Source organism: Ranitomeya variabilis, chromosome 7 (assembly GCF_051348905.1).
Source record: "Ranitomeya variabilis isolate aRanVar5 chromosome 7, aRanVar5.hap1, whole genome shotgun sequence".
NCBI lineage: Eukaryota > Metazoa > Chordata > Amphibia > Anura > Dendrobatidae > Ranitomeya > Ranitomeya variabilis.
In genome coordinates this window covers 21,420,217-21,438,879 of record NC_135238.1, presented here as the reverse complement: position 1 = coordinate 21,438,879, position 18,663 = coordinate 21,420,217, and the positions used below count along the sequence as shown (strand labels likewise).

The window sequence follows — 18,663 nt, the reverse complement described above, 5'->3', positions numbered from 1 at the left end:
TCGAACATGGATGCCGATTGCCGAATCCTTTCGGTACACAACGTTGACTTCCTAATCTTCACCCCATCCAGTGGCGAAGTCTCATTTTGTAGAACTCTGTTCTTGTCACGATCTAGAGGTTTGATAAACTTTCAAGTACTCCTCCAATACATAATGTTTGTGAACAGGCCCAGAAAAAAAAAAAATCCCCTTTTACACTTTACACTCTATGCTGTAGATCAAAAAGTGTTTACCCCAAGTATAGAAGGACATCACTGGAATAGCTGCTGAAATCTGCTGTTGCTCCACTGATTGTGAGTCTATTGGCCAGGCAGCTTAGCTGAAAGAAAAAAGAACATAGCAGAGAGTTTTATGATGCCATCTTGGCTGCATTATGTGCATCCCTTTGTCTGGAATTTCTTACCTGACTACTTTCTAAGTTCACTGATTTGCCATTCATAGACTTAATAAGATTGACAAACTGATTATTGTTTAGTTTATTGGCAGCTCCACATGTAAAACCTTGCAGGATATTAGATGATAATCTATAAGAAAAAGGTAATAAGATTAAAACTGTTTTTATAACCTCTCTTCTGAAGATATCTCTCCACAGTATCATGCTATGATAGAAGGGCGTGATTTTGTTTTTCCGTTTTGTAATGGAGTAGAATAGTATTACCCTCCCAGCAAAGACGTCCGGTATATCTACTGACCAAACCTGATGGAATAGGGTTCGCATTGGTGCGGAAGAATCAGTACATTTTTATAGTTTTCTAATGTATTAGAAGCATTAAAGGGTTGTCTTACAAAATGCTTTCTTAACCCCTTAATGACCGCCAGTACGTCTTTTAACTGACCCTATACAGGTGACAATCCAGCAGCTGTTCACTGTCCACTATAGCTGACAACTTGCTGTATCAGCCACGGTCAGTGTTTGCACCGTCCAACTCTGTTTAACCCCTTAGATGCTGCTGTCAATAGTGACTACATCATATAAATGGTTAACAGAGTGTGGGGGCTTCCTCTTTATCCCATTTGGTGCCCTCAGATCATGATTGTGTGGTCCTTATGTTTGTCATGGCAATTCATGACCAAATAGCCGCCTTAGAGTCTGATAGCTCTAGTAATCTGTTCAGAAGTCAGCGGCATTTAGGTGGTAAAAATACACATTGTCATTTCTGTCATGCCATTTTGCATTAATTCCTGAAAATCACCTGAAGGGTTAATAAACTACCCGACAGCAGTTTTCAGTATGTCAGGAGGGGCTGTTTTTAAAATGGTATCACGTTTGGGGGTTTCCCAATATATGGGACCCCTAAAGTCACTTCAAACATGGATAGGTCTCTAAAAAAATAAATTTTGTAAATTTCCTTGAAAAAATGAAAAATGACTGCTACATTTTTAAACCTTTTAAAATGCTAACAAAATAAAAGAACATTTTACAAATGGTGCTGATGTAAAGCAGACATGTGGGAAATGTTATTTATAAATGTTTTTGTGTGTTATAACTATCTGGATTAAAGGGATAATCATTCAAAGTTTGAAAATTGCAAATTTTTGTAACATTTTTCTCAAATTTCTGATATTTTTTATAGACACAAAACATATTGACCTAAATTTACCATTATCATAAAGTAAAATGTGTCACGAAAAAACAATCTCAAAATCACTGGGATTTGTTGAAGCGTTGCAGAGTTATTACCACATAAAGTAACACTGGTCAGATTTAAAAAATGTGGCTCCGTCACATTAATGTAAGTTAGGCCTACAAATATATTGCCAAACACAGCCTATAAAATGGCAACCAGAGGATATCACCTCGGCAAGTGCGGTCTGGGCTGCCACATAGGAAATCTTATACAAATGTAATAGAGCGACCAGGACCAAGAAGCAGGAGCTTCTTATAGTTTACATATTCTCATATAGATTTATTTTCTTTAATAGCAAACAAGTCACTTACTTGGAATAGTCCGTAACTTGGATAAGCACAGTCTGGAAAAATATTCGAGCCTGCAGAATGAAATGGATAAAAACAATAAAATAATGTATATTGCTTATGAATTTACTAGTCCGAAAAAAACTAAAACAGCAGTTGCCATACCTGGCTGGTTGTCCATTTCATTCCGGATATATCACTGAAATTAAGGCTGGACGATAGTAAGTATGAGGCAGGGATCTCACTAGCTAGGTTAGCTGGTACAGACTGGAAGATATTACTTGAGCTGGCATGAATAATCTGCAGAAAACATAGTTTGTTATGTGAGAGCTGTGTCATTTTAGTAAAGAATATTAAAATATGGACCAGCATAACAAAGGAACAACAGTGACATAAAAAATGACGATGGTCCACCCCATAATCCTATTAACAATTATTAGAATAGAATCCTCATCGGCCTACCCGAATAGGCCTCTAATTAGCTTGCATGTGGCCATTCGGAAGTCATTTAGCGGTCGCATGTTTAACCACTGCAGTACCCGTTGATTTTACGTTTTTTCCTACACTTCTTCCAAGAACCATAACTTTTTTATATTTTTTTATAGACATATGAGCGCTTATTTTTTGCAGGACGAGTTGTACTTTTAAACAACACCATTCATTTTACAATATAGTGTATTGGAAAACGGGAAAAAAGTTCCAAGGGCATTGCAATTGCAAAAACAATGCAATTTCACAATTGTTTTTTTTATTTACCATGTTCATTATATGGTAAAACTAACAATATAGTTCCCCAGGTCAGTATGAGTTTTTTTTAATTTAAGGGTAAAAATACAGTTCAGACATTTTGTAAAAATAATTTTTTGTTGTTGCCTTTTTACGAGACCTGTAATGTTTTAATTTTTTGGCATCTGGGGTTGAGTGAGTTCTTACTTTTTGTGCCCTGAGCTGATGTTTTTATCGATACCATTTTGGGGTAGATACAATGTTTTGATCGCCTCTTATTGCATTTTAATGCAAAGTTGTGGCGGATAATAAAATGTAAGTTTTGATTTATTTTCTTGTTACGCTTTTTACAGATCGTATTAGTTTATTATATATTTTGATAGATCTGACTTTTCTGAACGCAGAGATACCAATTATGTGCTTTTTTTAAATTGTTTTATTTTTAATGGAAATAAGGGGGGGGTGATTTGAACCTTTTTTTTTTTTCATTTTCTTAAGAATTGTTTTTTGCTGTCCTCAATAGTCCCCTTGAAAGACTTGAAGCTATGATCATCTGATCGGATATACTATACATAGCATGCTATGTATAGCAGAATTCACCATCTATGAACGACAGCCATGGGCCAGTGTTCACAGGATACTCATAATGACAGGCATGGGGGTCATCAACAGACCCACAGCTGTAATGATAACCCATTGGCGCCCCCGATCACGTTACAGGGGCACCGATGTCCGGAATTAATGATAAACTTCCGGCTGGTAGGTAGTAAGTCCCGCTGTCAGTGATTGACAACTGGATTTAACAAGTTAACAGCCGCAGGTGGAGCACTGCTCCTCCCGCGGCTACAAGAGGCCCTTGCTGTGATTAAATCAGACATCAAGTGCTGGGAGCACGACCTTTGATGTACATGTCAAAGACCTCTTTAAAATCAGATGCTCTTTAAAGGAAGAATTAGTGTCTTGACTGCAGCATTGCTTTTGAAGGTGAAGACATTTTGCAGGCATTGAAGCCACCCATGGTGAAACTGGAACTTCCTAACTTGTGAAGATGCCTCTATAAGTGCATACTCCTGTTTACGTTCCCTTGACAGCCACTTTCTTTTTACTTTCAATTGTTAATTGACAGCTGGAGGAGGGTAGGTGTGCATGCATGGTCGTCAATTGCTCTGCTTGTTTTACGCAACAGAGGTGTGGTGTTTTCGATCATAGTACTTGACTATACAAGGTGCAAGGGTTGCAATCGCACCCAGGTCCTGGAGCCTAAGGTGCCCCAAAGGTCCTTTTGCACCATATGAAAAAACTATAAAATAAAAGATCTGTGATAGTTGGGGCCACTAGTTATGCCACTGTGAATATATACACAAACAAAAGTCCTGTCTCACAGCAATATAGTGACAATACAATTCTTTTGGATACTGTTACCACATGCCAACTTTTTATTAGCATGACGACTGGACACACTTACCATCAGGACAAATTTTTGTTTGAGTGCAACCGGGGCTTGCTCCATGTGGGCGCTAAATATCGAGTTGGAAGCCAGAGCTAAGATGTTTTCAGAACTCAAGCTGCTTATTTTAGAAGACGATACTCCAATAATTAAGGTGCCAAGCTTTTGAAACATGTCCACAGTGATCTACAAGAATAAAACACATTTCAATTATTAGTTGAGGCATTCGTTATGTAGCTTTCCTTCACCTAATGTCTACAAGTTTCATCTTACCGGAGAACCAGTTTGTATTATTTTGCTAACTATGGCGGACGCCTGAGTGACTGTCCAACCATTGATGGTAGACAGGGTGGATAAGCTGTCACTTAAGGTGATGCTGTCTGTGTTTTCAATTGTGTATGTGGATAGTCCAACCGCTAGAGAGCCAAGTGATTGAAGGAGAGATGACGTAATCTTAGTTGCAGAAGACAGGAGACCAGTCAATGCCTAAAAAAGCAAATATTATGCCCAATTAGTAAATAAAGTTAGCCACAAACGAACACGGACCTGGAGATGGCCACCGACGACCCTTCAGAGCAGTATATTGATTATCAATGAGATCAATGTGACTGAAAAACTTACTTCTTTATCCACAGTAGAGTTGATGCCATAGTTGCACGACGTGAGGAGATTCAGTGTAACTGTAGCTTGGTCACCAGTGATAGTTCCAATGTTCAGGTTAGCAATTGCATAGCAAAGAATATTTTGAGGAATCCTACAAATAAAAAAAGCCAAATTGTTGAGGGAGTTTGGTTGAGGAATTAGGATCATCGAAGATATAACATCTTTGCTCTGCTCTAATGCATGATGAGATAAGTAATTGTATTATTTGAAAGTAGACAGCTTAACGACTGCAGTAATACTCAAGATTCCTTATTGATGGAGAGGGGGAATAATAAGGAAGAGTCTACACACCTAGAGCACCCCGCATTTATTCTACTCCTCTAACAGCAAACTACAAATTGCCATGAAACTTATTTAAAAGGAAACCAGCTTACATATTTAATGGAAAGTTGGAATTTTCTGTGGTCAATAACTGTGCATAGTACGCTTTAAAGTCTTCATTAAGAGTTAGTGATTGAACCAAAGCCAATGTTTCGTTGTCCACTGAAAACTGCTGTAACTGTTGAAGACAAAATAAAAGGGGTGAATCAATGCACCTCCAGTAACACATTATTTGCAAAGTATCTCAGCCCTGGAATATTGTATATAGCTAAAGGTTTGTCTGTCTTATCGAGAAGGGGTTGTCTGTTTAAAAAAAATAAAATTAAGTGCCCAATTCATGAATGCTGATTTAATACAATGTTTTTTTTTCATTGTGGACCCTAATTGATTATTAATAAGGCTACAACAAGCACATGTCGTTCTGGAGAACTTGGCATATACATTCATTAGATGGACATCTTGTTGATTTCAGTAGACACAATAAAATGCTTCATTTCTCCTATAGTTTTGCTGTAGAGGAATTGAACTTTTGCTGCCTGGTTCTCCAGCTAGTCTCTGAAGGTCCGCACAGTGAAATACCCTGTTATCAGCCTACTGTTGGGGAATCCGTCTACCAAAAAAGAATTGTCTAAAGCAGGTAACCTCTTTAAACTTTTCAGATAGGATTTTAGCTATAGCTGCCCCTAGACGGCAGATATTTTGCCCTAAAGAAGCTGCTAAGTTGCAGGTAATTTAGCCCCCAATCCAACCAATGTTTTAGAGATCCCTGACTCCACTTATTTTGCAAAAAAAAACATTTGGACTGGCCAACATCATGCTTTCATTGAACTAATTGAGATGTTAGCTTGAATATGGATCCCACTTAAGTGATCTGCAGAGGAAAGAAAAACAAATATGGATGAGACTTAATCCACAGTTACCAATGTTTCGTTGCTGAAGGATTTGAGATCATCAGCACTGCAAAAGCTCAAATAATCTTCCAAGTGGTAAACTATCCATGAGTTATTCCCCTCCGTATAGCACCTTGGATTAGGACCTAAGAAAAAAAATTAGAAACCGGAGAAAGATTTATAAGTAAAACTTCCCATTATAATCGGTGACATGCGGTAGATATATTATATCTGGACTTCAGCAAAGCATTTGATAAAGTATCTCATACTATCCTTATTGCAAAAATGACTAAGTATGGGATTGACCAGGCTACAATTAGGTGGATTCATAACTGGCTCAGTGATTGTACTCAAAGAGTGGTAATAAATGGTTGCACATCCAATTTGAAGTGTTCCAAGTGGGGTATTACAAGGCTCTGTCCTGGCCCCAGTGTTGTTCAACATTTTTATAAATGATCCTAATAAGGGAACTGAAGGTAAACTGATCAAATTTGCAGAGGATGCAAAGCTAAGAGGGATAACTAACACTAGAGAAGACAGAAAGGATTCAGAAGGATCTAGATAAGTTTGAACAATGGGCAGTGACTAATAGAATGGTATTTCTGGGCAAGAAAAGCAAAAATTACATCTACACATTGGGAGGAATAGAACTAAGCAAGAGCACGTGTGAAAAAGACTTGGGTATACTAATAAACCACAGACTGCACATGAGTTACCACAGTGAAAAGGCAAACACAGTTCTAGGGTGTATTAAGAAAAGCACAGAGTCTAGATCACGTGAAGTAATTATCCACCTCTACTCCTCCTTGGTTAGACCTCATCTGGAATACTGTGTCCAGTTCTGGGCACCACATTTTAAAAAAGACATTGAAAAACTGGAAAAGTTCAGAGAAGAGCTACTAGGAGGGTGAGCGGACTGCAAGGTATGTCCTTCGAGGAACTGTTAGAGGATCTGAGAATGTGGGGAGTTCTCCTTCAATGGAAGTCTTCAAACAGAGGCTGGACAAACATCTGAGACGGTTTAATGAATCCTGCATCTAGCAGGGGGTTAGAGACGATGACCCTTGAGGTCCCTTCCAACTCTAACATTCTATGATTCTATAACCAGTCATCTTCTGTGATATTGTTATTAAAGGGAGCTTATCAGCAGAAAAAGATTGTTCAAACCACGCAGGGCACATTGTAGGTTCCATAACACTAATAAAAATCATATCTCTTGTGTCTAGATCCATTGCTTTGTTTGCCACAAATCATTCTTCATTCAAATGTGTCATCAAGTTGCTTGGTAAACTCTTGATATGGCTTAGTATGTCTGTGAATCTTCACACTTCCTTGTTCTCCATTTATCTCTGGCATCTGTAAAGCCAGAGCTGTCGATCATGAAATATGAGGGAAGAGACAGATTCAAAGCAAGCTGCTGAGAAGGTGCACAGAACTGCCTAGTCCCGTAAAGGTGCACCAAGCACAAATTTATAGCAAATGCATTATTGGATTTGGACACTAAAGGTATGGTTTTTATTTGTGCTATGTCCTCTACATGATGCTATTGTCTTATTTTCACGGCCATTTTGTATTGATAGACATTTTTTAAAGGGATATTCCTAAAATAGTAAGTTATCATCTATTGCTGAGGGTTCAAATGCAGGGACCCCAAGCGGTAATAACCCCTCATTACAGGTCCTAAATGAGTTGTGAACCAATGTTCCAAGACTTTAGAATAGCAGAATTTGCTTGTGATGGTTGGCAGATTTGAAAAATATAGAGGGAAGTAAAGGAAAGCAATAAACAAAGTGAGATAGATAAATCTGTAGATAGAGCCATCTTTGTTTTCAATACATATACAGACCTATCTGGAGGTACTCCTTGAGGACATTGTAAATATCTTGACGTGTAGTGTCGCTGTATTCTCCATAATGGTTAGATAGAGTTTTCACTCTGATGGTAAAATAAATGAACAATCAATTGTTACATAAATGACTTGTTCACTCAACTTTGATTGATAGATCATGCTTAACATTATTGCGTGTTTAATGTAGAATTTGACTAGGATTTTGAAAAAAACCTTCAGTTTATGGGAGCTAAATTTAATCCCAATCTGCGTAAACATTGCCCATTTTCACTTGACCACATCAATCTTTCCACGAGCTATTGTATGCCCCTTCCGAGGAGAAAAAAAGATTAATCCTAAATATATCAGATGGTCATGGGAATGGCAGTGATCACAGAATAACTAGTCTGCATCCAAAAGTGTGGGTTGGATAGGCACCTGGATATCAAGACTGATTATTTTTCCCCTTAGTTTTATGATATACCTAAACAAAAAAACCGTGCAAAGGCTAATAAGTGGTAATAAAAAGATAGATTTTATTACAACATTAACAATTAATACTTGGTTAAAAAAGAATATACAGTAAGTACATCAGAAAAATAAGCGGGTGAACCAAGAACAATTAAATATTATATAGAAATAGAAAGTGCAAATAAATATCCTTGAGCAAGGAAATACTATTAGGGGAAAATCAAGGTTTAATGTCAGTACTGTAGGCATTGTTGTCCACAATCCCTCCAATACCAATAGGTAAAAGGAGGCACAGCTCTATATAATATACATATAAGTAAAGATATATAAGTATACTAGGACTCGTATGGATCACCCACTAGGTCCGACTCATGTTTCACATGTAGCTTTGTCAGGGGGTGACGACTCTTGATGAAGCTACGGGTGAGTCGCTAGTCAAACCCAGTGGGCGAACCACCTCCGTGAATTAATTGGATTTCATACTGCTCCTAGTATACTTATATATTTATATTTCTGATGTGCTTCCTTTCACCTATTGGTATTGAAGGAATTGTCAACAATCATTCCCACAATATTGCTCTTAAACCGTCATTTTTACCTCATTTATAGTATTTCCTTGTTCAAAAGTATTTATTTGGACTATCTCCTTCTATACAATATTTAATAACTTTTAGTTCACCCACTTATTTCCTGGTGTACTTTATATCTTTTTTTAATCATGTAAAAGTTTTTTTTTACAATAAAATGTGACTTTTTTTCATTACTTATTGGCCTTTCCACGTGTTTTTGATTAGGTATTTTGATTTTATTTTGTGCTTATAGGCATAACATATTATTGCAATGCACATTGTTTAGGTTTTTTTCCTTTATTTTGACCTTAAAATTATACAGAGATTTTTGAACATGTCATAAAATTTTACTGTACAAAAAAAAAGTATATTCTTACAGCTTTTCGTAAAAGAGGCATTTGGCATTGATAACTCCTGTGACGTTTAGCTGCTCCAATGTTATCAGTTTTATAGAGTTGTTGAATCGAACATTGAACCATATATCCGTATCAGAGTCATTGAGAAGGTTAGAATTTGACACAAAAATTGGCCACACGGTCTCGAAGACAGCAAGATTGATATCATCCTACAAAACAAATAAAGCATAAGAAACAATTATTTGGTGTGTATTTAATAAAGAATTATTAAGCAAAGTAGAAAACCTCTTTTGGTGCAGGATTGCATAACACTCTCAGCTCATCATGGCAAAAGATGGACAATCCATTGTTTCCATGCCTTGGTAGAATATTACAAAGGCCTGACCTTTAGTCTGCACCCTCTTATTTGCCATTATCATGAATGTTTTCAAGGGTAGAAGAATTAGTAGACACTCTCTATGCTAGATGTATTGTTGGGCTATAAAACCTCCAAATCTCCCAAATCTAGCAAGGAAAAAAGTATTGAGATGTAACCTGAACATATTTATCTTCTTATCCCTTAGTTCCCAACATCTGTTTTGGTCACAAGACCTTTTACAATATCACAAAAATGTTTCAACAATACGTGTAAGTTTTTCCCAATCTTTCCATATATATTACATAATGCGAAATCAGATAGCTTTTAAGAGATGCGACTATTAATGCTAACTTTTCAGAAGTCCGGTTATACATTGGAGTCATAAACCAAATCATGATGCTTCCTCTATTAATAGCCTTCATCAGATTTGGGTTCTTTTTGCGAATTACTCAAGAGTTTGCATTCTTACCGTTTTAATATTGAGCTGGTCTATGACTTCTCCCAACTTGCTAATGTCTGTGTAATGCGAAAGAATTATTGACCATAGAGTACTATTTGTGTTAGTGTCAGGCTGCAGATAGAAGACCAGGTCCTGTGGCTTCAAAGAGTTCAGTTTCTGGAAATAAAAATGACGGAACAGCTGTTAAACGCGAAGGTATGGACTCTGAAATTGGTTTCCTATATCAGCAATGGTTTGTTTGGAAGTTTTCGGCTTTTAGTGTTAGTCATAGTGCGTCCACATTTAGCGAGGCAGTAGATAAGGAAATGTAGAGAACTTCATAGAATAATAAAATGCTATGCCAACCCATTGTTACCTGTTACGTCCATCACTCTGGCCCAGGTCATCCCTGTGCTGTATCTGTCTACAGTTTTAGAAACAAAAATTAATTGTCTACACCTTTTAACATACTTACTGTGAGGAGCTGCTCATTTTGAAGAAGAGACACTAAGTCCTCAGGGTTTAAGAGAGCTGAGGATGCCTCAAAATACGTGTTAATAAATAGCTGAAGGTCATCAAACGTGTCACATACCAAGGCGGATCCTATTAGGAGAATGTAAACATGAAAGAGTTACTGATATTTAGGAGACTGTTGCTGATTGTATCAATCTTTAAATTTTAATACTAGTTTATTACAGATTTTTTTTAGATTTTTTACATAGAGCAAAAAAAGCAACATGTCTTTAACACTTATATTGCAGTTTACCGTAGATTTATAAAGTTAATGAACATACTTTTATGGTAATCCAACAAGTACTGATACACTGCGTTCTGTATATTAGACACCAACAGGCCAAAGGAGGAATTGATGGATGCGATTCTGAGTGAAAGAACATAAGATGACACATTGTTGGTTTCAGAGTATTAGTTTTGTGTTTCCTGTGACTGATTTGCCCTTGTTACATTAAGCCCTGTGCTCTCCAATAGAGTCATATGACTTTATAGGTCACTGCCTACTAGACGATCAACATACTCTTCTGCTGCTGTCAACATTTACATTATTTGATCGGGACTTTCCTAACTGCACTTTATGAATGAAGACTTATGCAAGTACAACTATTTTCATTAACTCATTAGTTATTTTACAGATTTGTGATGTATGGTCCACATTCGGATTGCAATACTGCTGGATCTCTTGACCGGAATGTACTGCTTGACAATTAGTACAGATCAGGAGATTTTCCTGTTAGACTAGTTATTGCAATCTGAACATGGTTGTGTGATGCTGTCATTAGTCGCATTGTATATTTTCCTATCACTCACATTATAAAAAAAAAAACAGGTTTCAGCCCAATACTTAGTAAAATAAAGCCATAAGTGCGTAAGCCACTGCCTCCCAAGAGATCAACACATTTATCTTCTGCTTCTATCATTGTTTCCACAACTACTAACCGGAGCTCTACATATAGACAAATTAAGCAGGATCAATGAAAATAACATGATCGGCATTTCATTGCTGTAAAATCATCTATTATATTTGCAACTTACATTCCCTGGGCAGTGTCACAGGTAATGTTTTTAGGGAACTGAGAGATGGTTGGCTCTGTGAATTCCAGGGAAAACATATTGGCCATTATTTGGAAATTATCCAGCCATTGTTGTTCGATGCTGGAACTCCAGAATTTCTGAAGAACATCCCACACAGCTGAGAAAATGGCGGACTTTGTGCTGTTCTGAAGAACTGATGAATTTGCGCACAAAGATGTGCCAGATGATGGCGAGGAGTTCTGCTTAGGGAGTAAAAAAAAAGTTTTGTTTTCTCAATCTACCCTATAATTAGAATGTATACCCTAGAGTGTAAGGTCATACTTACTGCACACACATAGCTTTGCAGTTGGGCAATGTATTCATTTAACTCTGTCAGTGACTTCAATTGCTTGATATTGGTTATTACGATTCCATTTAGAGTTATGTTTTGGATGGCGTCCGCTGTTATCGTTATATCAGCAAGGTTGATGGGTGTGATGGTTGCATTAGATTCCAGCTGGATGGAAAGATATCAATCAGTAATTGTGGAAAAAAACCTGTGGTTTATAGGATGCAGTGAGGACCCTATCAAACAGTTTCAATGTCCAGAATGTATCACGCAGAGGGAAAATGAATATTGAGAGTCGGGGCCCAATGTTAGACCCTGTTACAGCTAATGTTAGTTACTTCTGAATTTATATTTTTTAGTGGAGTTAAAGGGGTTATCATCCATCCACGAGAAAGGTGATCACCTATTGATTGGCGGGTTCCGACCACGGGAACCTAAACTGATCAGCAGAACGAGGACTTTATATCCTTGTTAGGGCACTTTTTCCTCTGTTATAGCAAGGGGCGGCAGGTCGGATGCCCAATCGCTGCTTCTATATGAGCTAACAGAAAAAAAATGAGTGCAGCGATTGACCGCTCCATAGAGATTGAATGGAGCAGCGGTCAAGCATGCACACTGCTGCGTGATTCTATAACGGGGATAACAGGACCTGTCTTGCAGATCGGTGCAGATCCCATTGGTGAGACACCGACCAGTCAATAATGATCACCAATCCCACGTAACTTACATATTTTATTATGTGACTGTCCTCACCTTTGTCAGATTTGCATTGAAAGTACTTAGGTCCTTATAACTTGCTTCTTTAACAAACTTTCCAAAGTTAAGCGCAAGCCAAGTTTCTTGATTTCCAGTATCACAAGCCACACCTGCAAAAGAAAGTTTTAGAAATGGTTCAAAAAAGTTAATGCTAGAAATACTCAAACTCTATCAATGCTTCCGCAGGACACAACTTATCGGTACACAATTGCGAGTTGTGCGGTGGTACAGATTGTACAACGTAAATGATATTCTGTAGTCTCATAGCTGCAATTCTAAACGTCTCATTTCAAGATCTTGATTTTATTATCCCGTTCTATTAAAACAGGCTTTCTCATCAGATCCAAGAGTGTACCTGGTGCCCCATCCCCAACGATCTGTTGTTGATGATTTATCATAAAGATAGGCCATCATTATTAAAATACCTGACAACCCCTGAAAACACTTGAGCATAGACATTACATTTACCTGTAGGGAAGGACTGCTGACCCATATAGTTCTTAATAAAAGAATTATAAATGTCCATTTTAGTCTCGTTTGTCAGCGCTGTGAAAACTAAGCTGAATCCTGTCACTCTGTGTTAAAAAGAAATAACATAATTACATAAGTATAACAAAAATAATATAAATTTATGTGAAATAATATAACAAAAGTAAACAATACCATAGTACATCAGAGTATTGTTACTTTTTAGGACACTTTATTGTAGATTTAATCTTTTTCAATCAATTCTTTAACACTCCTTATCCTGCTGATATCTTTATGGTACTCACATGGCTTGGAAGGAAGAGCAGGGAATGCTTATAGGTAGCATTTGAAGAGTTGTTTGGTTAAAATATGGAATCAAGATGGCCAATTGCACCTCAAACAAAACTGTCCATTGTTGAGGGCTATAGGAAGAAAAGTTGGACTGAAGTTGCTGAAGCTGCACTGTCAGAAGAGTTCTGAGTATGGTTGCCACTTGATCCACAGTTAGATTTGCCTTTTTAGGAACACAAATATTTGTACAAAGTTTTGTTAAATGAGCCAGCGCTCCTATGTTAATACAATTTGGAATATGTAAAACATGGTTTCATTGCTTTAAACAAATGCCCGTTGGCACATACCTCTTCTGATGAAGATGCCAATGCATTTACAAAAGCAGTAACATTTTCCAGGTTTATCTTTCTTAGATATGAAATAAGCAGTGTTTCATTAGCCAGAACCTCAGGGCTGGTTACTGAGATAGCCATGGAGGCCAAAAATACAGCACCCTGCAATAAATACATTCAGTGTTCATAATCCATGACATATAGCATATTCTCTGTCGTATAGTTATGGAATATGTCCAGAATATTAGTTGTTTTTAAACCCCCTATAAATTTCATTTATTATTAAAGATATCGTCCACTTTCTTTTAACAAATGTGTTGAGAACAGGATCGTTTTGTGCCTACTGATGTTCTTCTGCACTTGTTAGTGTGGCCTTTATCATACTGCACAAAGCTTCTGCTTCCAAACGGCCACATATGGAGGGGCATGTGAGCAGACCTGTCCTTCAACCACTTCCAATTAAAAAACACTACACATATGAAAGTTATTATCCAATTGGAGGAGGCTAAAGGACTGCTCTTATTGTTTGCTTTTTCATTAACTAGAATTTAAAAAACATGAGCTCTGAACACCCTATGAGAAAAGCTGGACTAGAAAGTGCAGTAGAGAAACCGATCAACTTTATACAGTTTATTAATAAGTGCCCCAAAATCATGTTGTCAACATGTTTGTGTTGAAGTTGTATGTTGAATTATACCAGTTCGTTGCATCTATCATTAAACAAAGCCATTGTCTGAAACTTCAACTAATATTGCATATTATAGATACCATACCAAAGGAAAGTCTGAGCCAAAAGGATTCATCTCCTGCCTATTTAAACTCATCAACTCCTGATTAGCAACAAACGTTCTAAATGGTGTTTCTATATTTTTAATAAATGCATCTCTGCACGGATATTGTGAAACAATAGCATATTAGTACAATAGCACGTACAATATTATGTTCTCAGAAATGCACAGTCCCATTGATAGAATTACATGGTACATTTACAGCATTTTTTTTCACTTTTGTTCCAAAGTCTATCTGAAAATTCCATTTTCAACTATATCTCTAAAGTGAAATGTATTTATCTTTTCATGTATATGATCTTTATATGGAGGATTTGTCATCTGAGATCCCAGGTCTATTTTTTGACTATTACATTGAAAAGTACTAAAAAGAATAAAAAGAAACATAGATATATCTATCCATCTATTTATCTATCTATCTATCTATCTATCTATCTATCTATCTATCTATCTATCTATCTATCTATCCATCTTCATAGAAAATATTTAAAAATAAAATCTTTGAAGTCACTCATATCCACCCTCTCTCCCTTTTTCTTCTTATTTGCCATAATGAAACAAGAGCTGGCAATCTAGTCGACACTCTTGGAATAGACTACTACAAGTAGGAAATTGATCCAGCCACTGTATACTTGGGAGAATTCAGTGCAGAGTTTTGAGGAATCAGACTCAGTGTTTTTAGTATTTTTTTTAATCTGGGATATTACTGTATGTGTAGCAGCTACATCCCTCTCCTCTTGTTTTTCAGTCCTATCTTTTATTTGGAAATTTAGCCACATTTGAAGAGCCCTGGTATAACCAGTAATCCAAGGACCCTCTGTGCGCAGAGATGGATTAACTCCACGGGCAAAGCGAGGCACCAAACGATTGCTGAACTGTTGCAAGGTGCTGCAGAACCAGTCCGTCACCAGAGCCCTGATGACGGAGAAGACAGCCCAGGCGCTGATGGTGCTGCTGCAGAGGTCCAACCGGTGAATGTCAGCCATGCTCGTAACCAGAGTAGTGTAGACCCCCTCCTGCAGATGGCCTTAAAGCAACTCGATACAGACGATCGCGAGGGAAGTCTGATCATGATTCAGCAACACTGATAGGCCCCAGCTGAGTGGGAGCAGGAGGAGAGACATTACCAGCTGGAGATAGCCTGAATCCAGCCTCAGAGATCTTCCCCATCCGGCAGTGAGTCCAGCAACGCCAACTGCTTTAAACCCTGTCCCGAGCATGTTCCTGTGATGGACGAGGACGGGGACTTGGACATATTTGCCTGCATGCAGTACCAGCTGCCTCAAGACCAGGGTGCCCGATATGTAACTCCATGGCTACAAGGAAAAGCTTTGGAGGTGTTTGCTTCTCTCCCTCGAAATCAAGATAGAGACTGAGGCCATCAAGTGGTCACATTAGCCCCGTTTGTCTGGAGAGGCAGAAGATGAACCCCACACCTGAGGCCCCGGGCCTAGTGCAGACATTCTTTTTGTGGGTGGGGCAGATGGGAAAGCCAGTGAGAATTTGCAACCACTTACTGTGGGCCACACCATTGCTGTTGGACTTAAGGACACTGGTACAGAACGTACTCTCATCCACCCTGAGTTTGTGTTACCGGAGGAACACATTCCTGGGAAGACCCTTACTGTAATCGGTTTTGGGGGTGTTCGCCGTCTGTTACCAATGGCCCTTGGAATTTCTATACATCCGGTATTAATGAAACATATATTCTTAGCACTGGGGCTAGCCAAGGAAAAAGATACGTTTTCTCATACTGTAAATATAACCCCCACCCAAAGGCCCCAAAGCCATAGGGGCCATATAACTGGGAACCACTATGCCATGTTTAGTCTCTCAGTAAAGATAAAATCCCAATAAAAAATGCAACATCAGTCTCAAAGTTCTGTGGTCGTCCGGTAAGGAGTTATCGCATAAGTTGGGATTTCATAAAATCATGAAGGGATGAGACCAGCACACAAACCGGCCCATGTGAGGTCATCATGGGGGTTGTGTGGGTGGCACTCAGAATCTGATAAAAGATCCAGCTGAATTATGATCTGGGTTCCTGTACGTATCGTGTATGCAGAGACCTCTGTACGCAACGGCAAATCAAGGTGCTCTTCTTCGGCTAAACTGAATTGTCTCTGCGATCGGCGTAGTAAATTCTCTTTTTAATCCCTTTTATTTTCTGTAACTGTATATGCTGTGTTTTGTCCCACTTGTAAAACCTTTTCTATATTTTACAGAAACACTGCCTCCCTCTGGATTAAATATACAATTTAATAGTTTTGTTCCTTTTGTTCTGTAAACACAGCTTGAAGCCATGTGCTACCTTAAATGGCGTTCAATCGGCCGAAAACGGATTGGTGGTGGCAGCGAGTAGTCTGGGATTAGTGTGAAGTTAGCGGTGACCGTACTGGGGTATATACACATTTTCCATATGTTGGAATCTGTAGGTGTATAGGCCATATGCTCAATGTTAGTTTTACAATTACCGGCGTAGTAGTGCGAACAGCTTGTGGTCTCCTCCGTTGATCATTGGCCAATCATGTAATTGTCTAAACGATAGTGGGCAGCAGAGAGCTGTTCGCTCCAAAGATCACAGCGGGTGGTACTCGTGACCTTCCTGACCTGTGATATTGTGACTTTGTGTGTTTAAGAAATTCCTGACACACATATGTACTGTATACAATATAAAGTCCAGAAACTATGGGCATTCACTTACCTCTGTAAAAGTTTTGTTGTAAAAGATTGAATCCTCTGCTGTACAATATTTAAAAAAATAAGCAAAATTATTCTGAATCCAGATATCGTAGTCAACAGCGCCGCAAGCGAAATCTGTAGATGAACAAAAAGGACAAACTTGCCTTGTCAAAAGATTATAAAACTATGGCATAAAATCAAGAGAAATACTTAGTAATGTATGTATATTTTGTAGTATAATTATCGTATGGGGATCCTTACCTACAGAAGTTGCTTGTTGAGTCATGTATCTTTTGATGAAGTAGTTGTAGATATCTCTCCCAGTGTCATCGCTCAGCGCAGAAGAATCAAGACTAAATCCTTTTACTCTGTGTCATGAAATAAAGATGAAAATTACGTATCAGGATTTCATCATAATATTGTTGTTTTGAAAGTTTTCTTTTTTTGTTTTAAAAGACGATAGGTTGCGGATGTCTTTGCATCTCTCCATATATACTTTGTACTTACATGGCTTGATAGGAACTGCAGGAAATGTTTGTCGGCAGGAGCTCAAGTAAGGTTGCGTTGAAATATTGGATCAAGACTGTTAAGCTGCTCTGAAACAAAACCTGCCATTGCTCAGTGGTATAATTAGAGAAGCTGGACTGAAGTTGCTGAAGCTCCACAGCCAGGAGAGTTTCTTTTACATTGTCTACCAGCTCCAGAGACAGATTTGCCTACGAAAATAAAAAGAAAAGTTTTAATAAATTTTCAGTAAAACAGATCCAGCCTAACTGGTGCCCTACTATTAGTATTTGGTGTTACTGTTACAGCATTCTCAAACTGAAAATGTTGTGACCTACTTGAATTTCATAAACCTCAGTTGAAGGTTCAAAATTGCTTACCTTTTCTGCTGCGGATGTCAGAGCAGTCAAGAAGACGGTGACATTTTCTAATTCCACCTTACTTAAATATGAAATGAGCAAGGTTTCATTCTGAAGAACATCTGTTCTGGTCACAAGTTCAGCCACAACATTTGGTGTCAGGGAATTCTGGAAAACGCATACTTTTGTTAAAAAAAATCAGCCCTGGCATTCTTAAAAACTAAGTTTCCACATTACCGATCATATACAAAAATGTGTCAATATATTTCTCGATGGAGACGCAGTTGAGCCTGGTACTTTGTGATGGACTAGTGAACAGCTAAAGTATTGTTTGTCCTTGAGCTGTAAAATTGTTTAAAAATAACTATATCGCTAAACTAGTGATGTATTTGTTTGCTACATATGACAATATCCAACTTGAGGTAAATTTACCCAAATCTATATAATAATCATCTAAGGTCCACTTGCATCTATTTGCGTGTTTGTCTGTTTGTCTGTCACGGAAATCCCATGTTGCTGATTGGTCGTGGCCGGCTGGGTGTCACCAATCAGCGACAGGCACAGTCCGGCCGCGAACTGGCCCCTCCATACTCCCCCCAGTCAGCGCTCACATAGCTTTTTAGC

At 38.1% G+C, this 18,663-nt stretch overlaps 1 protein-coding gene across 2 annotated transcripts in view; it reads right to left on the bottom strand.

Annotated features, from left to right (window-relative positions):
• The window catches only part of MSLN (mesothelin), a 28,018-nt gene extending 10,477 nt beyond the window's left edge, over nucleotides 1–17,541 (bottom strand). Inside the window, exons 1-22 of one of the 2 annotated variants that reach the window (XM_077274418.1) lie at nucleotides 17,438–17,541; nucleotides 17,199–17,311; nucleotides 13,722–13,868; nucleotides 13,389–13,597; nucleotides 13,084–13,190; nucleotides 12,613–12,725; nucleotides 11,857–12,027; nucleotides 11,532–11,773; nucleotides 10,778–10,863; nucleotides 10,459–10,586; nucleotides 10,014–10,160; nucleotides 9,208–9,395; nucleotides 7,809–7,897; nucleotides 5,993–6,108; nucleotides 5,126–5,250; nucleotides 4,710–4,842; nucleotides 4,362–4,574; nucleotides 4,107–4,274; nucleotides 2,081–2,215; nucleotides 1,940–1,989; nucleotides 404–524; nucleotides 234–319 (exon numbers count right to left, since the gene is read on the bottom strand). In XM_077274418.1, the coding sequence (XP_077130533.1) occupies nucleotides 234–319; nucleotides 404–524; nucleotides 1,940–1,989; nucleotides 2,081–2,215; nucleotides 4,107–4,274; nucleotides 4,362–4,574; nucleotides 4,710–4,842; nucleotides 5,126–5,250; nucleotides 5,993–6,108; nucleotides 7,809–7,897; nucleotides 9,208–9,395; nucleotides 10,014–10,160; nucleotides 10,459–10,586; nucleotides 10,778–10,863; nucleotides 11,532–11,773; nucleotides 11,857–12,027; nucleotides 12,613–12,725; nucleotides 13,084–13,190; nucleotides 13,389–13,597; nucleotides 13,722–13,868; nucleotides 17,199–17,311; nucleotides 17,438–17,462 (2,912 nt within the window). In that variant the 5' untranslated portion in view covers nucleotides 17,463–17,541. The remainder of the gene's footprint in view (nucleotides 1–233; nucleotides 320–403; nucleotides 525–1,939; nucleotides 1,990–2,080; nucleotides 2,216–4,106; nucleotides 4,275–4,361; nucleotides 4,575–4,709; nucleotides 4,843–5,125; nucleotides 5,251–5,992; nucleotides 6,109–7,808; nucleotides 7,898–9,207; nucleotides 9,396–10,013; nucleotides 10,161–10,458; nucleotides 10,587–10,777; nucleotides 10,864–11,531; nucleotides 11,774–11,856; nucleotides 12,028–12,612; nucleotides 12,726–13,083; nucleotides 13,191–13,388; nucleotides 13,598–13,721; nucleotides 13,869–17,198; nucleotides 17,312–17,437) is intronic. The other variant, XM_077274419.1, reaches the window with a different exon arrangement.
• Nucleotides 17,542–18,663: the final 1,122 nt, after the last annotated feature.